The sequence below is a fragment of the Agelaius tricolor genome, unplaced genomic scaffold (genome assembly GCF_023055355.1).
Source record: "Agelaius tricolor isolate 1412-34295 unplaced genomic scaffold, bAgeTri1.0.p SCAF_2, whole genome shotgun sequence".
NCBI lineage: Eukaryota > Metazoa > Chordata > Aves > Passeriformes > Icteridae > Agelaius > Agelaius tricolor.
Genome location: NW_027269262.1, coordinates 78,620,393 through 78,641,433, shown reverse-complemented (window position 1 = coordinate 78,641,433; position 21,041 = coordinate 78,620,393). Strand labels below are relative to the sequence as shown.

General features: G+C 38.5%; 1 protein-coding gene across 1 annotated transcript; it reads right to left on the bottom strand.

Moving 5' to 3' along the window:
* LOC139587545 (ATPase family AAA domain-containing protein 2-like) lies at window positions 1-20,581 on the bottom strand. The gene is made up of 18 exons (XM_071421980.1): window positions 20,521-20,581; window positions 16,697-16,795; window positions 15,536-15,620; window positions 14,598-14,766; window positions 14,267-14,382; window positions 12,577-12,751; window positions 11,904-11,992; window positions 11,421-11,580; window positions 10,149-10,239; window positions 9,409-9,706; window positions 7,624-7,701; window positions 6,782-6,815; window positions 6,015-6,206; window positions 4,269-4,454; window positions 3,043-3,178; window positions 2,689-2,807; window positions 310-438; window positions 1-108 (listed from the first exon to the last, which is right to left on the bottom strand). The coding sequence occupies exons 1-18, from the start codon at window positions 20,579-20,581 to the stop codon at window positions 1-3; spliced, it is 2,325 nt and encodes a 774-aa protein (XP_071278081.1).
* Between the last annotated feature and the right edge of the window lie 460 nt (window positions 20,582-21,041).

Genomic DNA, 21,041 nt, shown 5'->3' with positions numbered 1-21,041 from the left:
TCACAGGCCCCCACCTTCTTTATAAAACTGGAAAAGTTCTTCAGAAAGACGAGTGACAGATAGATTACTGGTTTGAGAGGCCTGTGTAGGTGGACCCATTGCCTTTTTCTGCCAAAATTACCAACAATTATGCAAAATTCAATAATGGGTTTGCAATATGAGTGATGTCTTCTATCCAGAAATGAAAGTCTTGTAACACAGACAACTAAGCAGTAAAGAGTGATAAATAATTGTGAGAACATACATATGCATAACATACATACACATAATACCATGTGACAGAAGGTGCTATAAGACAAAAACAATTACCTCCACTAATACGGTTTTGTCTGGATTTTCCCGCTGTTGATAAATGCACATGCTAAGAACAGAATATAGTTTTGCCATGCTCGATATACTGACATTCTCAGTTGCTGTGACGACAGCATCCAACACTTTCTGAAGAAAAAAAAGTGGAAACTACAATTCAGAATAGGACAAGGTATGTCCTACTTTCATATCTTGTGAAATAAAAGTGGCACTTTGGAGAGCTGATTAAATATCTCACAAGATTTAACTGGAGAAAACAATTTCTCACACTTCAGACAAAAGGAAGGTTTAAAGTTCAGACAATATTTTCTCACTCATCAGTCTATGACATCAATGATCATAACTGCCAATCAACTGCCTCCAGAACAGAGGGGAATGACACAATCCACTTTGTTATAGACTAGCTGCCACTGAGAAGCCATGGTTGTATTTAATTAGAAATCCAATACAGGGCCCTGGAAAATATGTCTTTGGAAGATAAGTTCTAGATCTTCCAGGTACAGCTGTGCCAGCTGGAAATAGAAGCTCCTTAGGTGCTCACCCCTACCCATTAGCTGGATGTTACTGTGCCAAACACCAACTAGCTCCTATCTTTAAACTCAGAAGTGGATGAACTAGCAGAATGACTGCCTGTAGCAAATTGCCAATCTGTCACAGTTCCTTCTGTTGTGGAGATGTGAATGTGATAATCTGTGGAAATGCAACACTAGCAAGCTAGTGGCACCTCTGCTGTCCAGTAACTCTGTGTTGTGTGAGGTTGTGGAGATATAGCTTAAGAAAGCAGCTGCATCAAATGAAAATATTACTGCCTCACAGCTGCTTGCCATTAACTCAGCCCTGTTCAGATCAGTTAGGACAACATTTGAGTATTTCCCTGAACATCCTTCTATCCAACTGCAGCTAGGAGGCACAAAACCCACACAGCTTTCAGCTGCTGCAAGCACAACACATAGGACATGACAGCGGTGCATGGCCAACATCTCCAGTGAAACAACTTCTAATTGCAGCCACACAGGTGAGTGCATGCTTTTCTGCTTGTTCATCAAGTTGTATGCTTATTACCAAGCAAATAAACAAACAGAAACTGCCACCAATCAAACCACCTTAACAAACCCAAACAAATAATTAAAAAAATCCTATCCCATACAAAACCAAGCAGATATGTTTTGGAGGTTCATGCAGCTTACTGACTTCAGGAAAGTTCCAATGAGGTTCTCTAGTACAAGTGTCAAGTTCCAGTGACAGTCATGTTAAGGAAATAAGTTTTCTAAACAGACATGTTTCATGACTGTAGCTTTCTCCTCACAGCTGAAAAATATATATCTAAGCTGAAATATCTTACCCTTTCTCCAGCTGGAAATAACTTCGGAGTACATGCTATTAGCACTCTGACTCTAGAAAAACCTATGTGATTTCTCTCCATATGCAGGCAGATGTGAACAACAAAATCCCCTAAAATTTCCTTCCTTAGGACACCAGCCTTAGAAAGCTAGTTTCACTTCTACAAATTATGTCACAGCTTAAAAATGTGACAGAAATTGTTTGGATAAGCCCCTTCATCAGAGGGGATACCACTCTGGTCGTATTCTCCCCATACAGAGGAAACATCCAAACAACACTCCCTTTCTCAGACAGATAAACAGCGGCCTCCTCTGCTTTGACCAAACTGCAGGAGTTCAACCAGCAACTTCCCCAATTTTCGACCAAGCAATATTCCCTGAAAGTCAGGTCCTTCTTTTATACCCTCTCCAGTTCAAGCAAAGGAACCTCTTTGACCCCCTGCAGCTAGGCCCACTTTTGACCCTTTCCCCAGCTATAGCCTAGGATAACAACTCCTCTCCTATAGGGGATTAGAAAAACCTTATAACTCTGTAACTGTAAGAATGTAAAATTCTAACACTGGATTTTGAAAGAATTCTGCAAAAGCGGGTATTAGTATTTTATCCAGGATGTGCTTTAGGTCAACTGGCTAATTTCAGATTTACAGCCATAACTGCTAAAAATCAAGGTCCTTTTCTGGTTCCTAATACATGAAAACATGCAAACAGAAAAACAAAACAACCTTACCACAATCCATCATAAAAACTGCATTAATAATTAACAGTAATAGAAGGTTGTCATTGGGCTATATTAAAATCTAACAAGCCCTTTTACATTAAAAATTAGGACGAGAACCCCATCTTCTAAAATACAGCAAGAGCAGCAGTTTACACCAGCTGCAGAAACAACTGTTATAGTCCCTTACAGGCTGAATTATTTCACAAGCTATATATCCCTCTCGTAAATTGTTTGAACTGGCATTGGTTAACAACTGACTTAATTCACAACCATAAAGAAAATGTCCTACTTCAGTATTAACAAAGTTGAAGTTAGACTTACTCTGAGCTCAGAGTAATCTACAAACACTCCTCGTTTTAGAATTTTGATTGCTTTCTTGTCTAATACTTGTCGTTGCCCATCCACCTGAGAACATCTTGCAGAAGGGTGTGCCTGCGAATCTGGAATAATGCAAATTTAAGTCAGGATTTCTCTTAATGTGGAATAGAGTATCAGCTAAGTATCCTGTACCTGAAATAGGGTACCTCTCTGCAATAACAGAGAAAAATTTTAGTCAATTCATGGTGCTCAAATGCAAGTACATGAAAGATGATTGACAGAGAATTATCACCAAAGCAAATACTGTATTAGCTGTTAACTTACAGTAACAAAGTTTTATATGTAGAAAATCCTTACCTGCATTGTTTTTTGATGCAGGGGGTTCAGCAGCTTGCTTCATAATCAAGTTCTCATAAAACCCTCTCCTTTCAGCCCAGGTAGGCCGTGGGATATTGAAAACTTCTTCGCGATTAGTATTAAACAATGTTTTTATCTAGACCATGAGAAGAAAAGAGATTTCAGATATAAGGCCACAAAGACTTTTTATTTTCTATTCCAAACAGATGAGTGCATTTCAAAATTACACTGAATACTCATCTAGACAAAACAAGCTTTAAAAGTCAACTTCTTGGCCTTAAAAGACTGGATTCCCATAGCACTGCAGACTAAAATACCTTCTCTAATCAACCTTCTCGAATTTAAGATCCATGAGAAAAAGTATGATAAACCAATCACAAAGGGGTGACATTTACCTCCCCAAATACTGCTTATTGTACATTTACCCAGCTTGATGCCCTTTAGCTTGAATATTTATGACAGTTATAGAGGGAAGAGGCAGGGATCGGCAGACAAGTGATAACTTTTTGGTAATGTGGGATTCTTAGGTTGTTTTTTTTTGATTTTAGAAGGTACTTATTAATTTTATAAAAACTTTGCTACTTACACAAAATAATCAGAGCAGCATATAATATTTTAAACACCTTCCTTTAATGAACACTCTCAGATTCTAGAAAGCACAGCACGTGTTCTTAATTAATTTCATTAAGAAATACAACTAAAAATTGTTTTCCAAGTTGCTTAAACAGAAGTTAGTCCTTAGCTTTTTAATTTGCCAAGTTTCCACGTAGATGAAGAAACTGATTTTTTTGTGAAATAATTTAAATTAGAAATTACATTCTATCACTAACAGTATGACCACAGCACTTTTTCAGTAAAAATGTTTTCAGAAAAACAATCCTTTTCCCAGCTCTCTTTCAAGCACTGTGTATTCTTCACTAAGTACACACCAAACCATCTCAAAGCTACTGAACTGGTTGTCTGAAGTGTATCTATATGCCTGTCTAGTAAGCACAAGTGTGTGAGAAGGGAAAAAAAGTTGGGTCAAAGTCAATCTCTTCACTCAGAAAACACTTCAGACAAATGCTTTCAGCATTTTTTATTCTAAGAAAATTTTAAGAGGTTCTGATGCCTGAGTAATAACAGCATAAATCTGCTTAAGAGCAGCAGAGTACTCCAACATTTCAAGAAGCTGTAAATTAGCAAGAAACTGAGTAACAAAGAAAGAAAAGTATTGGCAGAAATACCTCCTCAGGGAGATCTTCATGTGGCACATCAGATGTTGCAAGGAGCAAAACTGGAGCAAAGTATGGAATGTTATTCAGCAATCCTGTAAAACCAGCTTTCAGTGTAGGTCCAACAGCCTCCCACCACGAAGAGATTTGTGGGATATAAATGATACTTGGTGCTGTTCTTTGAGCTTCTCGTATCAACTGGTAAAATGAAAGCTTGGATAAGAAAATTGCATCATGTAGAACAGGCCACTGAGTAACCACGTATCAGTCAGACTATCTCGTGAAATAGGAGTGCATAAAGCCAAGATATCAAGACAAACCAATGAATGAACAATTCCTTAACAATAAGGTTACATTTTCACTTTGACTCAAACATAGACATTGCTATGCAGACAGAAACAGAACTGAATCAGATTTCAAAACTATTTAGGGGTCAGGTAACTCCTAAAGAGCCTCAAAACTCAGATGAGGTGATGATGTGCCCGAAAAATCAAGACTAACCCTTCAGCAAGATGTGTTAGCTTGGAGAAACCACTGCATAACTGTGCCTGCACCATTTCCAGCTCAGTTCATTTGCCCATACCCATGTTAGACTGGAGCACAGCCTGAACAAAGACCTATGTGAAAAGATGAGAGCTAGCACAGTAAAATAAGCCTGGTCACAAATCATAATTTCAAGAACATTTTATAAGAGGTCACTAGTCCTTAGCCTGCCTGAAGAGCTAAATCACTCAGAGCCTCTCATTCCTCTCATTATCAAAGTATCCATCAGACCAGATGCTGTGCTTTGAAAGACCACAAACCACTGCCTACAGATGGCACTTCAATCACAGAAGAGCACACAAATCTACTTCATGAGGGAAGTGGCAACAGTCTTTTCACATGGCAAATTTCTCCATGCATCATTTCAGAGTAAGAATATGTAGGGAGTCCCTGTCACAAATGTGTGATATATCCATGCAGCAGTCAGGGTATTTATATAGCCATAGGTGCAACCATGACATAAAAAAAGGAAAATTGCTCCTCCTGTATGGCAAACGAGTATCCAGTCACACGATGAGTCTGTCCCGACTTGTACAGCTCTAAAATGCTGCTAATAAAGATAAAAATATTTTAATACAGCAATGTCAAGTAATTAAATTGATTTCCTGCCTAAAGGTAAAAAAAATCAAAACTGCAGTAATCTGCTTATATTTTTTTTTCTAGTTAAGTGACACACAGCAGTTTGCACATTTAAGCATTCCATTAATTGGAATGCTTTCATTGCATTTCACTGCAGTAGTACAAACTGCATATGTATATTCTAAAAAACTTCTTTTCACAAAAACTTTGGCTGTTTTACAAATACAATAAAAATAAAGTTACAAAAAGTGCATGACACCATCAGGCTGATGCAGAGACAGCTACTGGGAGCACAGAGACCTAAGAAGTAACAAAACCAACTTTCTGGATCCCATCAAGACCAGCAGGATTACTTGCCACAAAGAAGGGCTTATTAGCAGCACCTCCCACCTTCCCAAGCTGCTAGTGACATCTTCCCTCTTTCATTTCAAATAGAAATGAAACATGGCTATGTAAAAATGTCCTTATTCAGTATCATTCCATCTACAAGAAAAGAAAAATTTTCAAACAAAAGTAAACACGTAACAGCAAATTCAAATCAGGCCAACTCCATTAACAGTGATTTGTGCTTATTTTACTAGTTTATATACAGTTCAAGAATCCTATGAGAACAACAACAGCAACAAAAAGAGATACCTGTGAACATGTTTCTTCCTGTGATGCGGTGCCAACAAACAAGGTGGGTAGATCTAGTGTATAAGCTGGAAACTTTTCCAGGGCATGTAATATGGCAGGTGCCAAATCAAAAGCCTGCCCACATCCTGGCTCTTCAACTAGTAAGAACCGTGGCCTGAAAGATGTTGGCTGGTAAGAAGCATTTCTACAACAGTAAGAAGAAAACAAGTTTAAAAAAGTGTGATGAACACGTACATAGATGTTAAATATTTTTCCCTTTTTTTTTTTTTTTTTTGGTAAATATGTTCCATGTTCTACTAAATAATAAGCTGCTCTGTGATTCTGTGTTCAAGAAGACCAGTCTGTTTATCAAAGTCTATTTTCTCAAAAATTGGTATCACTCCTCTGCTAAAACATCCTGCCAGTTCCCAGCATGTCTATTATTCCTTTGGCTGGGTTAAGTAACAGTTCTTAAATCCAACAGGGGGGAATGTTCAGACAAGCACACACAAAACAGCTGGTCAGTAATCTGATAACAGGGCAAAATAGCAATTCTTACAGCTCAAACCAGTCTGGGTCTCTTTACTGTCCATACACAGCTTGTCTTGACTTTAAGTGAGATCTCTACACCTGTCAAATTTAACTAAAATTTGGCCACAGTTCCTGGAGATGATGGGAAGAAAGGGCCAAAACCACATTTCTAGGAAAAAAACTAATATGATTAGTGAAATACATTATGTGTATCTGAAGAAGAACATGATTGCTTAAATTAAAGCACTACACTAAATATGTGTAAGATTTATATTCATTTTTTCAGTCATTCTAGTTGTTTCATCTTTGACTTGGGCATTAATTTCCTAGTCATCTTGCTTTACTTGCATAAAATACACTTGTGAAGAGGTTTGTGCATTTTCCCACCACATTACTATTGTACCTTTACTTGTTGAAGTAAAAGACCCTAGAAACCTAACCAACCTCAGCAAGTCATATTTTCTGGGCAGCACAGCCATAGGAAGGGAGAAAAATATCTGACAATAATCTATTTTTAAAACTATTGGACTACGTGACTTTGACAATTAAAATGTCAAAAGATAACAAAAAATCAGTAGGGTAAAGGTGAAAAATGGAGGCATCATTTAAATTTTTCTCCCAGTGATTTAACAAACCATTTCTTGATTTTGTTTCTGATACATCATTTGCTACTGATTCAACCATCTTGGAAGGCAGAAGGGTAAAAGATGGCTACATAAATCCATACAGGTTTTCTAAGCTAAAAGGACAGAATGAGCATTTTTTGGGTCTTGAGTCTTTGAAGGAATACTATGGATTAAACCAGCTTGTTTTAATGGTCTGTGAACCAGTTTGACTTAGTAAAAGAAGGCTGGGCTGATCAGTTTGACAAGTTAGGGCATTGTAGTCAGAACAGTTAGATCTAGTACCCAGCTGGATCTTCACTGTTGAATTCTTGCAAATATTGATCACCCCTCAACACACTCTTAACTCCTTCATCTGGCAGCCCTCAAATATTTACATAACATTTTACAGATGCAGCCATCTCAAAAATGTCACCATAAAGAGGACAAACATGTACCCGCTCAAAGTGCGGAATTCTGCCTTTTTGCTCTCAGGCTTCTTTTCAGAGACTGATGGTGAGTTGTCATCATCACTGTCAATCCCATAATTCCCTAAAATAGTATTTAAAGACAAGAGAAATTTGTTATCTTTACTGAATAGTTCATATTTCGCTCTTGCTTTAATACACCTTTGAAACCAGTGCTGGAAAACATTTCTTTTGCATTTTGTTATTTGAATGCTATTATCTGAAGGGTACACCCTACCAGAGATCTAAGGGCATTGCACAAGCTTATGCAAAGCTGTCCCATATCCTATGATTTGCATCAGGTATTATCTCTCTATTGACAAACCTTGGGAGGTTTTTTCCTTAGAATTAAGATGATCAGGAACAATTTCTGTAGTTGTTAGATACCAGAAAAACCCTTCTCCCCTCATTTAAGCATTTATTTACTTTATTCGTAATAATTATTGATTATATCAGTGGACAAAGGAAGGGTTACAGACATCATTTATCTGGACTTCTGTAAAGTTTTTGACATCATTCCCCACAGTGTCCTTCTCTTTAAATTGGAGACAGATGGATAAGTGATGAGTGGACTATTAAACGGCTAAGAAAGTGGTTGGATGGTCATATCCAGAAGGTAGCAATCAATTGCTCAGAGTTCCTGTTGACATCAAGGACAAGTGGTGTCCCTCAGGGGTGCCTACTGGGACTACTGTTATTTAATATCTTCATTAATGACATAGATTAGGGAATTGAGTGTAACCTCAGTAAATTTGCAGATGACACTAGGCTGAGTGATGCAGTTGACACACCTGAAGGATGGGATGCCATACAAAGTGACCTGGACAAGCTCAAGAACTGCAACAATGGGAATCTCATGAGGTTCAACAGGTCCAAGTTCAAGGTGCTGCACCTGAGTCAGGGCAATTCCCAGTGTCAACACAAGCTGGGGATGAATAGATCAAGAGCAGCCCTGCCAAGAATGACTTAGGGCTGCTGGTGGCTGAGAGGCTGGACATGACCCAGAAATGTGCTCTTGCAACCCAGAAAGGCAATTGTGTCCTTGGCTCCATCCAAAGCAGTATGGGCAGCAGGCCAAGGGAGGGTATTCTGCCCTCTGCTCTGCTCTGGTGAGACCCCACCTGCAGGGCTGCATCAGCTTTGGGGTCCCAGCAAAGAAAGGACATTGACCTGTTGGAGCAAGTCCACAGGAGGGCCATCAAGATGATGAGAGTGATGGAGCACCTTTCCTATGAGGAAAGACTGGGAAAATTTGGTTTGTTTAACCTGGAAAAGACAAAGCTTCAGGTTGACCTACTTTCGGATTTCCAGTACCTGAAGAAAACCTACAGGAAAGACGAAGGACTCCTTACAAGAGCATGAGGTAGGAGGACAAGGGGAAATGGATTCACACTGATAGAGAGTTAGTTTAGATTGGATAATCGCAAAAAATTCTTTACTCTGAGAGTGGTGAGGCATTGAAACAGGTTGCCCAGAGAAGTCATAGATGCCCAGTTCTTGGAAGTGTTCAAAGCCAGGCTGGATGGATCTCTGAGCAACCTGGTCTAGTGGAAGGTGTCCTTGTCCAAGGCAGGGGGGTTGCAACTAGATTACCTTTAAGGTCCCTCCAATGCAAATCATTCTATGATGCTACAATTTGGAAAGAAGTGCCTCATATGTGAAACCTTAGATCCATCTATGAAATTATAATGGGAAGTGAGCTACTGTCAGTAATAGGGGGCTCCAGTAGAGAACTCACAGTTCTCCACTGACACACAGCTCCCACTCTGCACATGCAAAGTATAACAAGTAGATGTTATTGTAATACCTTGAGTCTTCAGTGCAAGCTTTGCATGGGGAAATGGTCTCTGCAAGGCTTGTAAAATTCTTTCCAGGGTGTTTTCTAACAGAGGCTTTGAAATAGATGGTAGTGCTCTCCCAGGTGAAGCCCCAGCTCTCTGTGATGCTGGAACAATCTTCTGCATGGCCATGGCAAAATCCTTTGCTGTTACTTTAATCGATCTGGCATCTATCTTCAGTCTTTTGTCACTTTCATGTATCTGTGGATAGCGGCGGCGCAAAGCACAGAGCCCAGCTTCAACACATAAGGCTTTAATATCAGCACCACAGAATCCTGACAAACAAAACAAGAACCAAATGTTACATCAATGTATATTTGTGTTATATAGGTTAAAAACTGCCTGGATGGCCTGGCCAGGAGTGTTGGTGAATGATGCTACATCCAGTTGGCAGAGGGTTCACCAGTGGTACTCTCCAAGGCTCAGTACCGAGTCCAGTCCTTTTTAATATCTTTATCAATGATGTGGATGAGGGGATTGAGTACACCCTCAGTAAGATTGTGGACAACACTACGCTGGGTGGGAATGTTGATCTGCTGGAGAGCAGGAAGGCTCTGCAGGGGGATCTGGACAGGCTGGATCAATGAGTATGAGGTTCAGCAAAGCCAGGTGCCAGCTCCTGCACTTCTGTCACAGCCCCGTGCAGTGATACAGGCTGGGGGCAGAGTGGTTGAACGCTGCCCAGGGGAAAAGGACCCACACTGCTTTCAAACTCACCAACACATTTCTCAGCCAGGTCTTGAAGTAAGTTGTCTGATAGCTTCAGGGTCCAGTCTCGTGTGTGAATTTTGAAAATTTCTAATCTTGCCTAGAAACAAAACAGTTGCATTTTAGTTTGCCTTAAGTTTTCTCTTAAGAAAACAACCACAACACAAAACCCCCAAACCTCTCACACTAGTACAAATACTTTTCTTGTCTGCTAAACTTCTAAGTATTTTAAACATCAGTTATTAATACATTTGCTGCTTCTTTAAGCAGGAAATTTATTCATTCTTAAATTCTTACATCAAACTTGTGTAGGAGATAAAAGGCAGATGCATCTTCCATAAAAAGTGAGTTTTATAAGCATGAGACCTAATGATTTTGAAGAACAAATTGCAGTAAAGGCCTCATCTGCAAATGGACATTCTGCATCAAAGAAAATTCTCTCAAATTTAGCAAAATTTCACACTGAAATTTTGTGAAAATTTCACAGTGAGGTTTCAGTAGTTTATCAAATTTGCTTTTCTGCCAGTTGATTCAAAGAAAACAGTCATATTTAAAATTGCTACAGTTCCTACCAAGAACAAAAACCATGACTCAGACTACTGTCACTCATCCAGAAAATGTCAAACATGGCCCATTATCATCTCTGATCCCAGCAAGACTTTCAGTGAAGTATCTTCTGGTTCACAGATTAGTTATGGCACACTTCTAGAATTCTTCCACAGCAGGGAATTGTGTATTAGATCTGTTTCATGACACCTTGTCTCTTGTTCCTGAAAGCACATAGATACTGTATACAAAGGTTTGTGCTAAATGCAGTGTTTCATGCACTTTTACTAGCCTTCAATCCAATTAGCCTTTTATCTTTGCTCCAAAAATTACCAAGAAATAGCAGTGATAGTCAGAGAAAAAACACAAAAGCAGGGTTACAGTTTTGTACACCATCTCTCTCCCAAACATCCCCATCCCAATATTTTTGTTGCTATAAAACAAATTTCTTCATTGCTTAGCTATTGCCACTGAACTCAAAGTGCTGCACCTGTGCAGTGTACTTCATATCTTTGTCCAAGAGAGAGACAAGTACTTGTTGACATCATCTTATACCTCTATATATTCAGTACCAGGTTTGCCTTTCACAGTACAGTGGAAAGTCTCCAGATATCCCTCTTGTGTCCAAGCTGTACACTACAGATGGAGACTTGCACTGCTCCACAATGCTGCCTTGTTACAGGGGGTTGGTACAAAGATGGACTTTGTCACATCAGACTGATTTGAAGTTCTGACCTCTTTGTTTGGCAAGTTGAAGCGGAATTCTCGTTCAAAGCGCCCAGGTCTTCGTAAGGCAGGATCTATGGAATCCAGTCTATTGGTCGCTCCTATTACCACAACCTCTCCTCTGCTGGCTAAGCCATCCATGAGTGTCAGAAGTGTCCCCACAACAGAGCTAAACAAAAAACATAATTTTCATTCACTGGTTTAGTAAATTTTCTTCAGTCCCACATAACCTTGTCCAGTGATCATTCAAAAACGACAGGTTTCTATTGACAAGATTCTGATCAGTGAAAGAATTCTTTTAATACAGCAAAATACAGATAAGGTAACACAGACCTTGTACTGATATCAAGCTTAGTGAATTGTTTCCATTTATTGTTTAAAATTAATCTGAAATTCACTAGCACTGAATTACTAGTTTTTGGGTAAATGAAGGTGTCACATCAAGATAAATAGGTTGTGGTCTTCTCTTCACAAAGATCAAACGTGTCCTACCTGTGAACCTGATCTTGTTTGCTGGACCGTACAGGAGCAAGAGCATCGATCTCATCAAAGAAAATAATTGAAGGTCGCATCTGGTAGGCCTACAAAGAAAACACAGGAACACGGACATCAGGAAAACATTACTACTTGAAAGACAAGAAACACATTATGGTTGGAAAGGCACTGGAACTAGATTTTTTTTTAATCAGGGATCTCTATTAATTAACCTAATGTGAAACAGCAGCTTGTCAACAGAAAACAGCAGCCTGTCAACCCACTGAGACTGGGTGACAGGAAACAAATCATACCAGATTTTTTTACTGCTATTTGGCAACCATGAGAACAGACAGGGCTCAAAGTCTCTGGAAGTGACCTTCCATTACTAATTTAAATGAACATGTGCATCTGTTTCCCTGTCACCTAAAGCTACCATCTCTTGCTTCTTGAGACCATTTTTATGACTGAGTTGTGTGTATGGTGAAGGGTTTTTTCAGGGTGGTGGTGGTGGTGATTTTCTTGTTTGCTTTACTAATCTTTTCAATACATCTCAAGAGACTCCACTGAGAAAGGGAACACTGGTAATCCCATTTCAGTGGAAGATTACAAAACATGAAAGAGAGTGAGTTCTTGACCACAAAAAGTTAGCTACAACTCCAACAGAACACATGGCATGTTTCAACCTTACCTGCTCAAACACTAAACGCAGCTGTCGTTCAGATTCTCCTACCCATTTACTCATGCAGTCGGCAGCACTTCTCATAAAAAAGGTTACTTTCCTGTCACCTCTGCTACATTCATTAGCAAGTGCACGAGCAACCAGGGTCTTTCCAGTCCCTGGTGGACCATAGAATAAACAGCCTCTATGATTTAAAAGAAAGAATTTTTTAAAAAAATCACATAAGAAAAAATGTAATGGAAAAGTATTTATTTCAACCCCCATCCCTAAAATACACAACTCTGCACTCCTAGGCTGAACACTTCATGGATATTTTAGTAACAGCTGAAGTGTGAGAAAAGTCAAAAGTGTTCCTACACAATTCTGCAAGACAAAGGAAACAAAATTAATAAAGAGAATAATGCAGATGTACAAAAAGATAGTAGCATCCCAGTTCTGAAAAACCAACAGAGGTGGTTGCAGTAGAGTGAAGCAAAACAAGAGCAAATTTCCAGTGCAGAATCTGAGACTGAGATATCTTAGGAATCATCAGTTCATTTTTTCAGTGATAAACTGCATATTCATTCTTGTTTTCACAAAAGTCAAGATTTGAGAGCAAAGCATTTCATTCTCCCTTAAAAAGCTTTGAGTTATTGGATTTGGTCTCCTTTTGCTGCTGATTAAGGAAGAGAAAGTAGTCTAAAAATGGGAAGGTATTCTGCATTTCTGTATTTCCATCAACTAGAAGAGTCAATGCACTGCTGCTTCAAAAAGAATTTCAATGAATAAAGAAGCAAAACACAGATTTCCTTTTGTTTGTAATACTTTTAAATTCACTGGAAGCAAATAATTTAAAGTCCTATTTCAATATACCATGACCAAGGATATATAAAGCTAATGAATCTCCAATAATCTCATTTCATAACAAAGAACTTGCTTAGCTATGTAAGAAGGGGGCATGTGGAGGGATAGAATGTAAGAAAACAGTGCAGAAGGTAGTCTCACACCTGAGGAGTTGCAGCTGTACTAATCACCAAAGATTAGGAACAGGCCTGCCCTTAATAGGCCACAGCTGTGTCCAATAAGAAGAGAGTGCTACAAAAGAGTGGGTTAGGTGGGTAAGGCGATGTTGGAGTTTGTTGGCTGTGCTATGAGGGGAGCTGCAGTTTATTGGCTGTGCTGTGAAGAGGAAGGAGTCAGTGCTGTGAGGAGCTGCCCGTGAGAAATCACCAAGAAGGTATGGGAGCTTTGCAATAAGATGACAACAGGGACAGATTCTTATTTTAGCCTAAACAAAAAACACTGCAAAGTTCTAGCTGCAAGTCCCATTAATTGTAAAACTAATACCTGAAAATACTTGAGAAAAAAAAGAGTTGGTGTAAGACAAAACTGGGCTTCCACAAAACAAACTACAGTCAACTAGCAGCAGATAATGCCTTCCTACTCACAAACTGATCAAGTCCACTTGCATGCCAGACTCTAAAGAAAAAAAAAATCTCCAACTCCGCCTTTTAAAGGCTAATTTTGACACAGTGAATCTCTGAACATACATGTATGCTGTAATCTATCCTTTTTTTTTAATTACTTTTTATTAGTGCTAAAAAAGAATCATAAACACTGCTGAAAATTTTGAAGCATGGAAACATGTTGATACCCCAGCTGGATATTCTCCTGAAAATAACTGAGTTAAGAATTTACAGTTTTAAATGGTGTCTCTTACCTTGGAGGTTTAAATTTCAATATCTCAAAGACATCAGGATAAAGCAATGGCAAAATGACCATCTCTTTTAAAGCTGAAATGTGGTCAGAGAGACCACCCACACCCTGAAATTGTGCCTAAAGATGAAGTCAACAGAACACATGTTAAAGAAAGCTGCAGTATCTATAAGGTTCCATCACAAATTAGATGTCAGCACAAAGAACAAGTTAGTGGCAATTTGAAATTGCTTGAGAGAAAACTGTAAGTCAAAGGAGCTGCAGAGAGCCCATTACTGGAAGCTTCCATAAATACTGCAAATGTCCCACTGACACCATGAAGTAAAAATCCTTACTGAACCATCTATTTGCATTTGCTCCACACCAGCCAGGCTTGCTCCAATTTTCAAGTGATCCTTGTGAACTTCATTTAAGTTGCCTTTCCGAGTTGCTTCAGTTTTCGTGTGATCATTTGGAGGTCCCTTTATTCGGAGCTCATCTTTCTGAGGGTTGGCTGAAGGAGACCTAATTTGAATTAAGGAGAAAGAAAAAAGTGCTTTCTAATTTATGATGCAGTTAGATAATTTTTGATTTTCTAATGATAGCAAGTAAACCCAAAAGACCTTATAAATGAGAATAAACTTCCTAAATAGTTATTCATTCCAACAGTTTTATGTTTAATGGTCATGACTAAATAAAGAACTTTAAACTGAGTTAATTATTTTAACAACTCTTAGCACTTACAAATATGAGTATTGCAACTTATAATTTAGAATTTCATTAGGCATTTTTCTTGTTTAAGGATAGCTTTATAAAGAAATGTGAACTCTCTTCAGTGATTGACTAAAAAATCCATTTAAACTTCCATACAGGTTCTCCTTGTGAGTTGTCCTCAGTTTTAATAAATTGTACCCTTCAAGATTAAGTCTTAAATCTTAATTTGTGCACTCTTCAAGTCTAAGATTTTCAGAGGGACATTATGGCTTCCATTCCAGAAAAATGAAATTTCAGTTACACAATCTTAGTCACAACTCTCATCACCACCTTATTAGTGACCAAAAATGCAGCATTTTCAAATAAAATCTAAGGACTAGTAAAAACGATGGCCTCTCCTGCAGTGTATGTTTTCCTTATACCCTCAGACAATCACAGTAGTAATCTGCAATTATATTAATCTCTAATTATCCCCAGTCCAAAAAAACCTTGAAAGCATTATTCAGTCATATGAACAGCACAACACATATCAGCCCATATCAACAGCGGTCTCATAAAGGAGAACTATCATAAACCATACACCAGCCTTTTAGGTTTTTTTCTTGAATCTCTCTCTTTGACAGGTGGAGTATAGTTGGACGAGCTTTGGTTACGTTTTCTTAGATCTGTTGAAAGCAAAGAATTTAGAATTTGTTACAAACAAGTTTGAGAGAAATCAGGATAGTCAAAGGCAGAAAATGAGACATGTATTATCCATCTCTAAGTTCAGGGAAAGTTTCAAGGAGGGGATGTTGGGTGGTTTAATCAGTGCACAATAGAAATAAAAAGACACACACCTGATTTTTAAGAAAAATTGAAAACCACAAGAGTAAGACTATTAAATTTCTTTAATTGTTATTATTTTTAGCATTGATAAGTAATTTTTTTAATTGAAAAGCAACAATAAGGATGCCAAATTGCAAGAAAAACAATAGAATGCACACAGGATACCTGCATTCAATAAAATTTACTGCCAGAATGAAGTAAGAAATATAAAGAGAAGTTGTGTGCATGTATTTTCATTTAAAAATAAAAAGGAAACCTAAATCAACAACCCCTCACTTTCATACAAGAAATTAGCTCTCAAGAGAAACTGTATAATATATAGTATTGTACAACATACTGTATTAGGTCTGGCTGGGATAGAGTTAATTTTCCCCCCAGCAACTCTCACAGTGCTGTGCTGTGCCTTGGTGGCTGGAAAGGTGTTGATAACACGCTGGTGTTTTGGCTACTGCTGAGCAGTGCTGGCACAGCATCAGTGCTGTCTCCCCAGCATTCCCCTCCCAAGCAGTAGACTGGCAAGATCCTGGGAGGGGACACAGCTGGGATAGTTGACCCAAATTAACCAAAGGGATTTTCCATACCATATGACATCAGCTTAGCTATAAAAGTTATGAAAAGTAGGAGGAAGGAGGAGCATTTGTTTTTTAAAATGTTTGCATTTTGGAGCAATCACTACACGTGCTGAAGCCCTGCTTCCTGGGAAGTGGCCAGACATTGCTTGCTGATGGGAAATAGAAAACAAAACCTCTTTTTGTTCTTTGTTTGTGCACAACCTTATTCTTTTGCTTTGGTGAGCTGCTTTAACCTACAGATTGCCTTCCATCTTACTTTCTGTCCCCAGTTCAGCTGAGAATCGAGGGTGATAGAGCAGGCTGGTGAGCACAGGTGCCCAGCCAAGGTAGCCCAGCACACCTACTTTCCAAGGGAGATTCGTAGCGCTCAACAGCTTTCCTCTGCCGGAAGGAGCGACGCAGGCCATCGCCTTCTCTTCCTTCACTTCCTTCTGGTGAAACCACTGCACATCAACACAATGTTAAGTCGTGTAAGTACTGTTGCAAATGTGATGTATTCAAAACACACTATATGACACATTCCCACCTGTCCACAACTTCTTATCTTGTAAGCATTTCAGAAAAAAAAGTGGATTTTCTTTTTCCTCTGAATACCTGTTCTAAGCTCACTACAGTACAGCCCTAGAGCTTGTAATGGCAATAGCAACATAAATTCTTTAATAGATGAAAAACAACAAGTAGTTCAGCCCATCTCAACTGTTAAAGACAAGGCTTTTGGCTAGAGTGTAGTCAAGAAAATTTAAAGCAGAAATAGCCTGCAATGCTACCTGGATCATCAGGATTTTCATTGTTAGTTCTTTCCATATTGAGGCTTTCCTAATTAAGAGAAACAAGAAAGATAAGTCAGAATTATGCAAAAAACTTGTGGGCATATTTGGTATTTATATAGTAACATTTTCAAGGCACTCCATATACACAAAAGATTGAATTGGGCACAGGAGGGTAGAATGGGAGCATCTCTCTGGTACCCAGGATTAATAACAAGTATTTCTGCTCTAAAATAGGATTTAGTACGTGTGATAGTTAAACACTTCACCAGATACAAAAAATTGTGCATCAGGTAATCCCAGGTAAATAATCCAAGAGTGTAGCAGAACCTCGGACAAAGCAATTCCTAGCAGGCAAGAAAAAATCATCCTGGTATTTGGGAGATGATAAACAAAGTACTGTGGAAAAATCTGATTTCATTAAAAAACAAACAAAGAAACAAACAAACCAAAGAAAACATAAAGGAATTCACATCTAAACAAAAAAGACCTATCAAAGCAGGCTATGAAGATGTTCAAAAACCAAAGCACCTGTCAATCAAAACGGCAATGGACTAACTTAATAGAGGAAAACTAAGAGGGAATTTGGCTGCTGAGTATAATTTTAACATGACTTCCTCTCACAGCAGAGGACTACTTGAGCTCACAAGCAAGGCTGGCAAAAAACCAAACACAGATACAGCACTCATCAGTTTTTAGTAGGATTTGAAGTGAAAACTCAAGCCCTGAAACAGCTATTCATAAGCAGAGTCCATTCAACAGTCATAAGGCAATTCAGAAAGCATAGTTTATGGCATGTATTGCAGCATATCACTGCTATTTTTGAGTTTCTTCTGAAGAAGATATTCCTTCACCCTTTGAGTGTAGAGATGTGTCATGACTGTAAGGTATTAAACTATAACTGGAGAGCAAAAATAAATAGTTTTCTAGACTCAACTGTCCTTTGGAAGAGGTTTGTTGAGCTAAATTAAAAATACAACTAAATAATTCCTCTACATGAAATACCCTACAAATCTTCTCCCTGTCATCCACTTTTTTGCAAGACTGCTTCTGAAGTACAATGATACAGAATTGATATGTAAGAACAAAGATAGCCAGGTACAAAAAGCTTCATTGAAACCAGCACACATAATCGTATAATGTTTCAATACAGTGTGCACAAAGCAAGTCTTTGACCTCCAGCCAAGTTTTTCATCACTACATAAAATTAGGTCCAAAAGTTTATTTTTTTACAGAGAGATTTAAGAACAAGTGGTTAAGCATTTGCAAACATGAACCATTTTCAGGTTTATTTTCCCCTCTTGCTGAGCACAATAAAAAAAATCTAATTTAGCAATTAAAAAATGAATTCTGAAGATCACATTAAGATAACAGAAAGAAATTATGGAAGTTTGTCATCACAGTTAGGTTGGCCTGCATGATGGCATTAAGTCATTTTTAGTTCACAGCCTTCCTCAGACAGCAGACTCAGAGAGTGTGTTGGAAGGAAGTGATGAGGACCATCAGCTTCAACTCTTAAGATTGCTTATTCTTCTTGTAACTGGAATGAAGGTCTTACACTGATTTTCTATGATTGTATATGGTAGAAAAAACATCTCATTGCTGTTACACTTTGTAAACCTTTCTAAAAACAATGTCAGTGTGGGCTTCACAAAGGGAATTAAGATACAGACACACATACAGAAACACTAGGACTGCTTCACTTTGTATCCAACTTTCCACCGTGTCTTAACATGACCTGGCATTACAAAATTAGTTTTAAGCATGAAAGAAAAATTAATTAAACATCAAAGTGCTTCTGATGCAAGAAAACTGATTTAGAGGAAAAGTTAAATCCACTCAAAGTCACAACATAAAGTCACTGTTTTAGAGCACAAGAACCAGCCTACATGTAACAGAGGCTCAGGTGTGATCTCTCTGCAACAGGCAATCCCAAAATGAGGACACCAGTAGCCAATTTAAACTTAGCTGTGCCCAAATTCTTTACACATGAAACACCTGCCAAATACATCCTTCTGAACATACTCTGAAGTCTTAAACAACCTCAAGAACCTGTTGCCAAAAAAACTTCAGGTTCAAGAGCTTGGATGCAAAGTACAAAGGCCAACATTTATATAAACTAGCACTTTAACAATAATGACAGGACATACCCATGCAGGCAGAGTGAAAGAGAGGGACCCTATGTGCCAACTGCAGTGGAATGTTTAAGAAAGGCTGTGAGGTTGCTGAGCAACAGCCCCTCTCCAAAGTTCCAGCCTTGGCCACACCCAGTCCTGGTGCGACTCTACTATAAAATTCCCACTTGCAGCCTAGAACTTGGCAATTACAGAATCATAGAATGGTTTAGGTTGGTGAGAACCTTTAAAGATCATTTGATTTGAACCCCTCTGTCGTGAGCAGGGACCCCTTTCACTAGACCAAGTGGCCCATCCAAGCTGGCCTACAACAGGGCATCCACAACTTCTCTGGGCAGCCTGTTCCAGTGCCTCACCACCCTCACACTAAAGACACACTGTATATGGGGTGGCACCTAGGAAAGTCTCAGCCCAAACATAATTATCCCTTGCTGCCAGGAACAATACCTTTTTCTGTTGTCAAAAGGAGGAGAAAATCCCTAGCCAATATTATGCACAAAGCCTTGCTAATAGGGCTTATTTAAGTAGCTTTGCAAGATGATGAAAAACCCTAGTCACTTTTAAATTTGCCAAACAAAACATTGATTTGTAATGGTGTAACTACTTTGTCAAGTCTGCAGCTTTGGTGGACCTCAAAATCACCTTTTCTTGAGCTTTTATCCTAACCCATACTACAGAAAGTATAATGTGAAACTGGTTTCATAGGATTTTTTTCCATAAATACAAATGAACTGGCATTAATTCTGCTACTCACTTTTAATTCATTATTAATTCAGTTTCATGTTATCTGTTCCATTACTTTTCCAAGGAATTATGTGACACTGACAAGTTTATAATTTCCTGGTTAATTCCTTTTATTCTGTTTAAATATTAGCATGTTACCTTTCCTTTGCACTCCTGAAATTTCCCCTGTGTAGCAAGAGTTACCGAAAATCGACAGTAACAGTCCAACTCTTCAACAGTGCCTCTAAACCTGTAGGATACAGCTCATTCAAACCTGCTCATTTAAAATGTTTCATTTCCTGTTCCAAAGCAAAAAAAGTTCCTGAAGCAGATACAGCTCTTATCCCTCCAAATCAAGCCAATAAGAATGGGAATGTCCAGGAGCCCCCATCACTTGAAACAAGCCATAGAAGACAATGACAGGAGTAACTTCTGTGATACAGAGGAGAACATCACAAGTGAATGCTCTTTGACATGTTAGTTGTTAAAACACAGTTGTTTCTGGTTTGGCATATGTGGAAACTGAGATACAGGGAACCTTACCCATATCCACAGTGCACGTAGCAAACATAAGAGCAGAAGGTGGGAGGTCTGAACAACTCATGGCCTAACAGCTACAGGCAGCTCCTCATACATCCTTCACTATTAACCTAGGGGTTCCAACCAAATATCACCACATCAAAGCACAAAACACCATGTACAGCTGTTCAGTGTTAGCTGATCATCTTTTTATTGGAATCACAGTTAACATTAGCTATGAAAAGGAAAGTAAAACAAGTCATTGCTGGGGTTTTTCTTTCTTTGTACAATTTCTGGTGTTTGCCTCAGGGCGATTTTTTTTGTAATTCAGTCAGCACAAGTGGAATTAGCATGATGGATAATTGCAAGTCATTTTTTAAATAATACCGATAATAATTTTGTATTTTACATTGTCTTTTTAAGAAGATAAAGGACCAAAAAAAAAAGGCAATGCAGACATACATACAAATATTGTGTTAGAAACCTAGAAAAACATATAGGGAGATTAAATGTCAAAATGGACCAGTCAGTACAGTATTGATAAA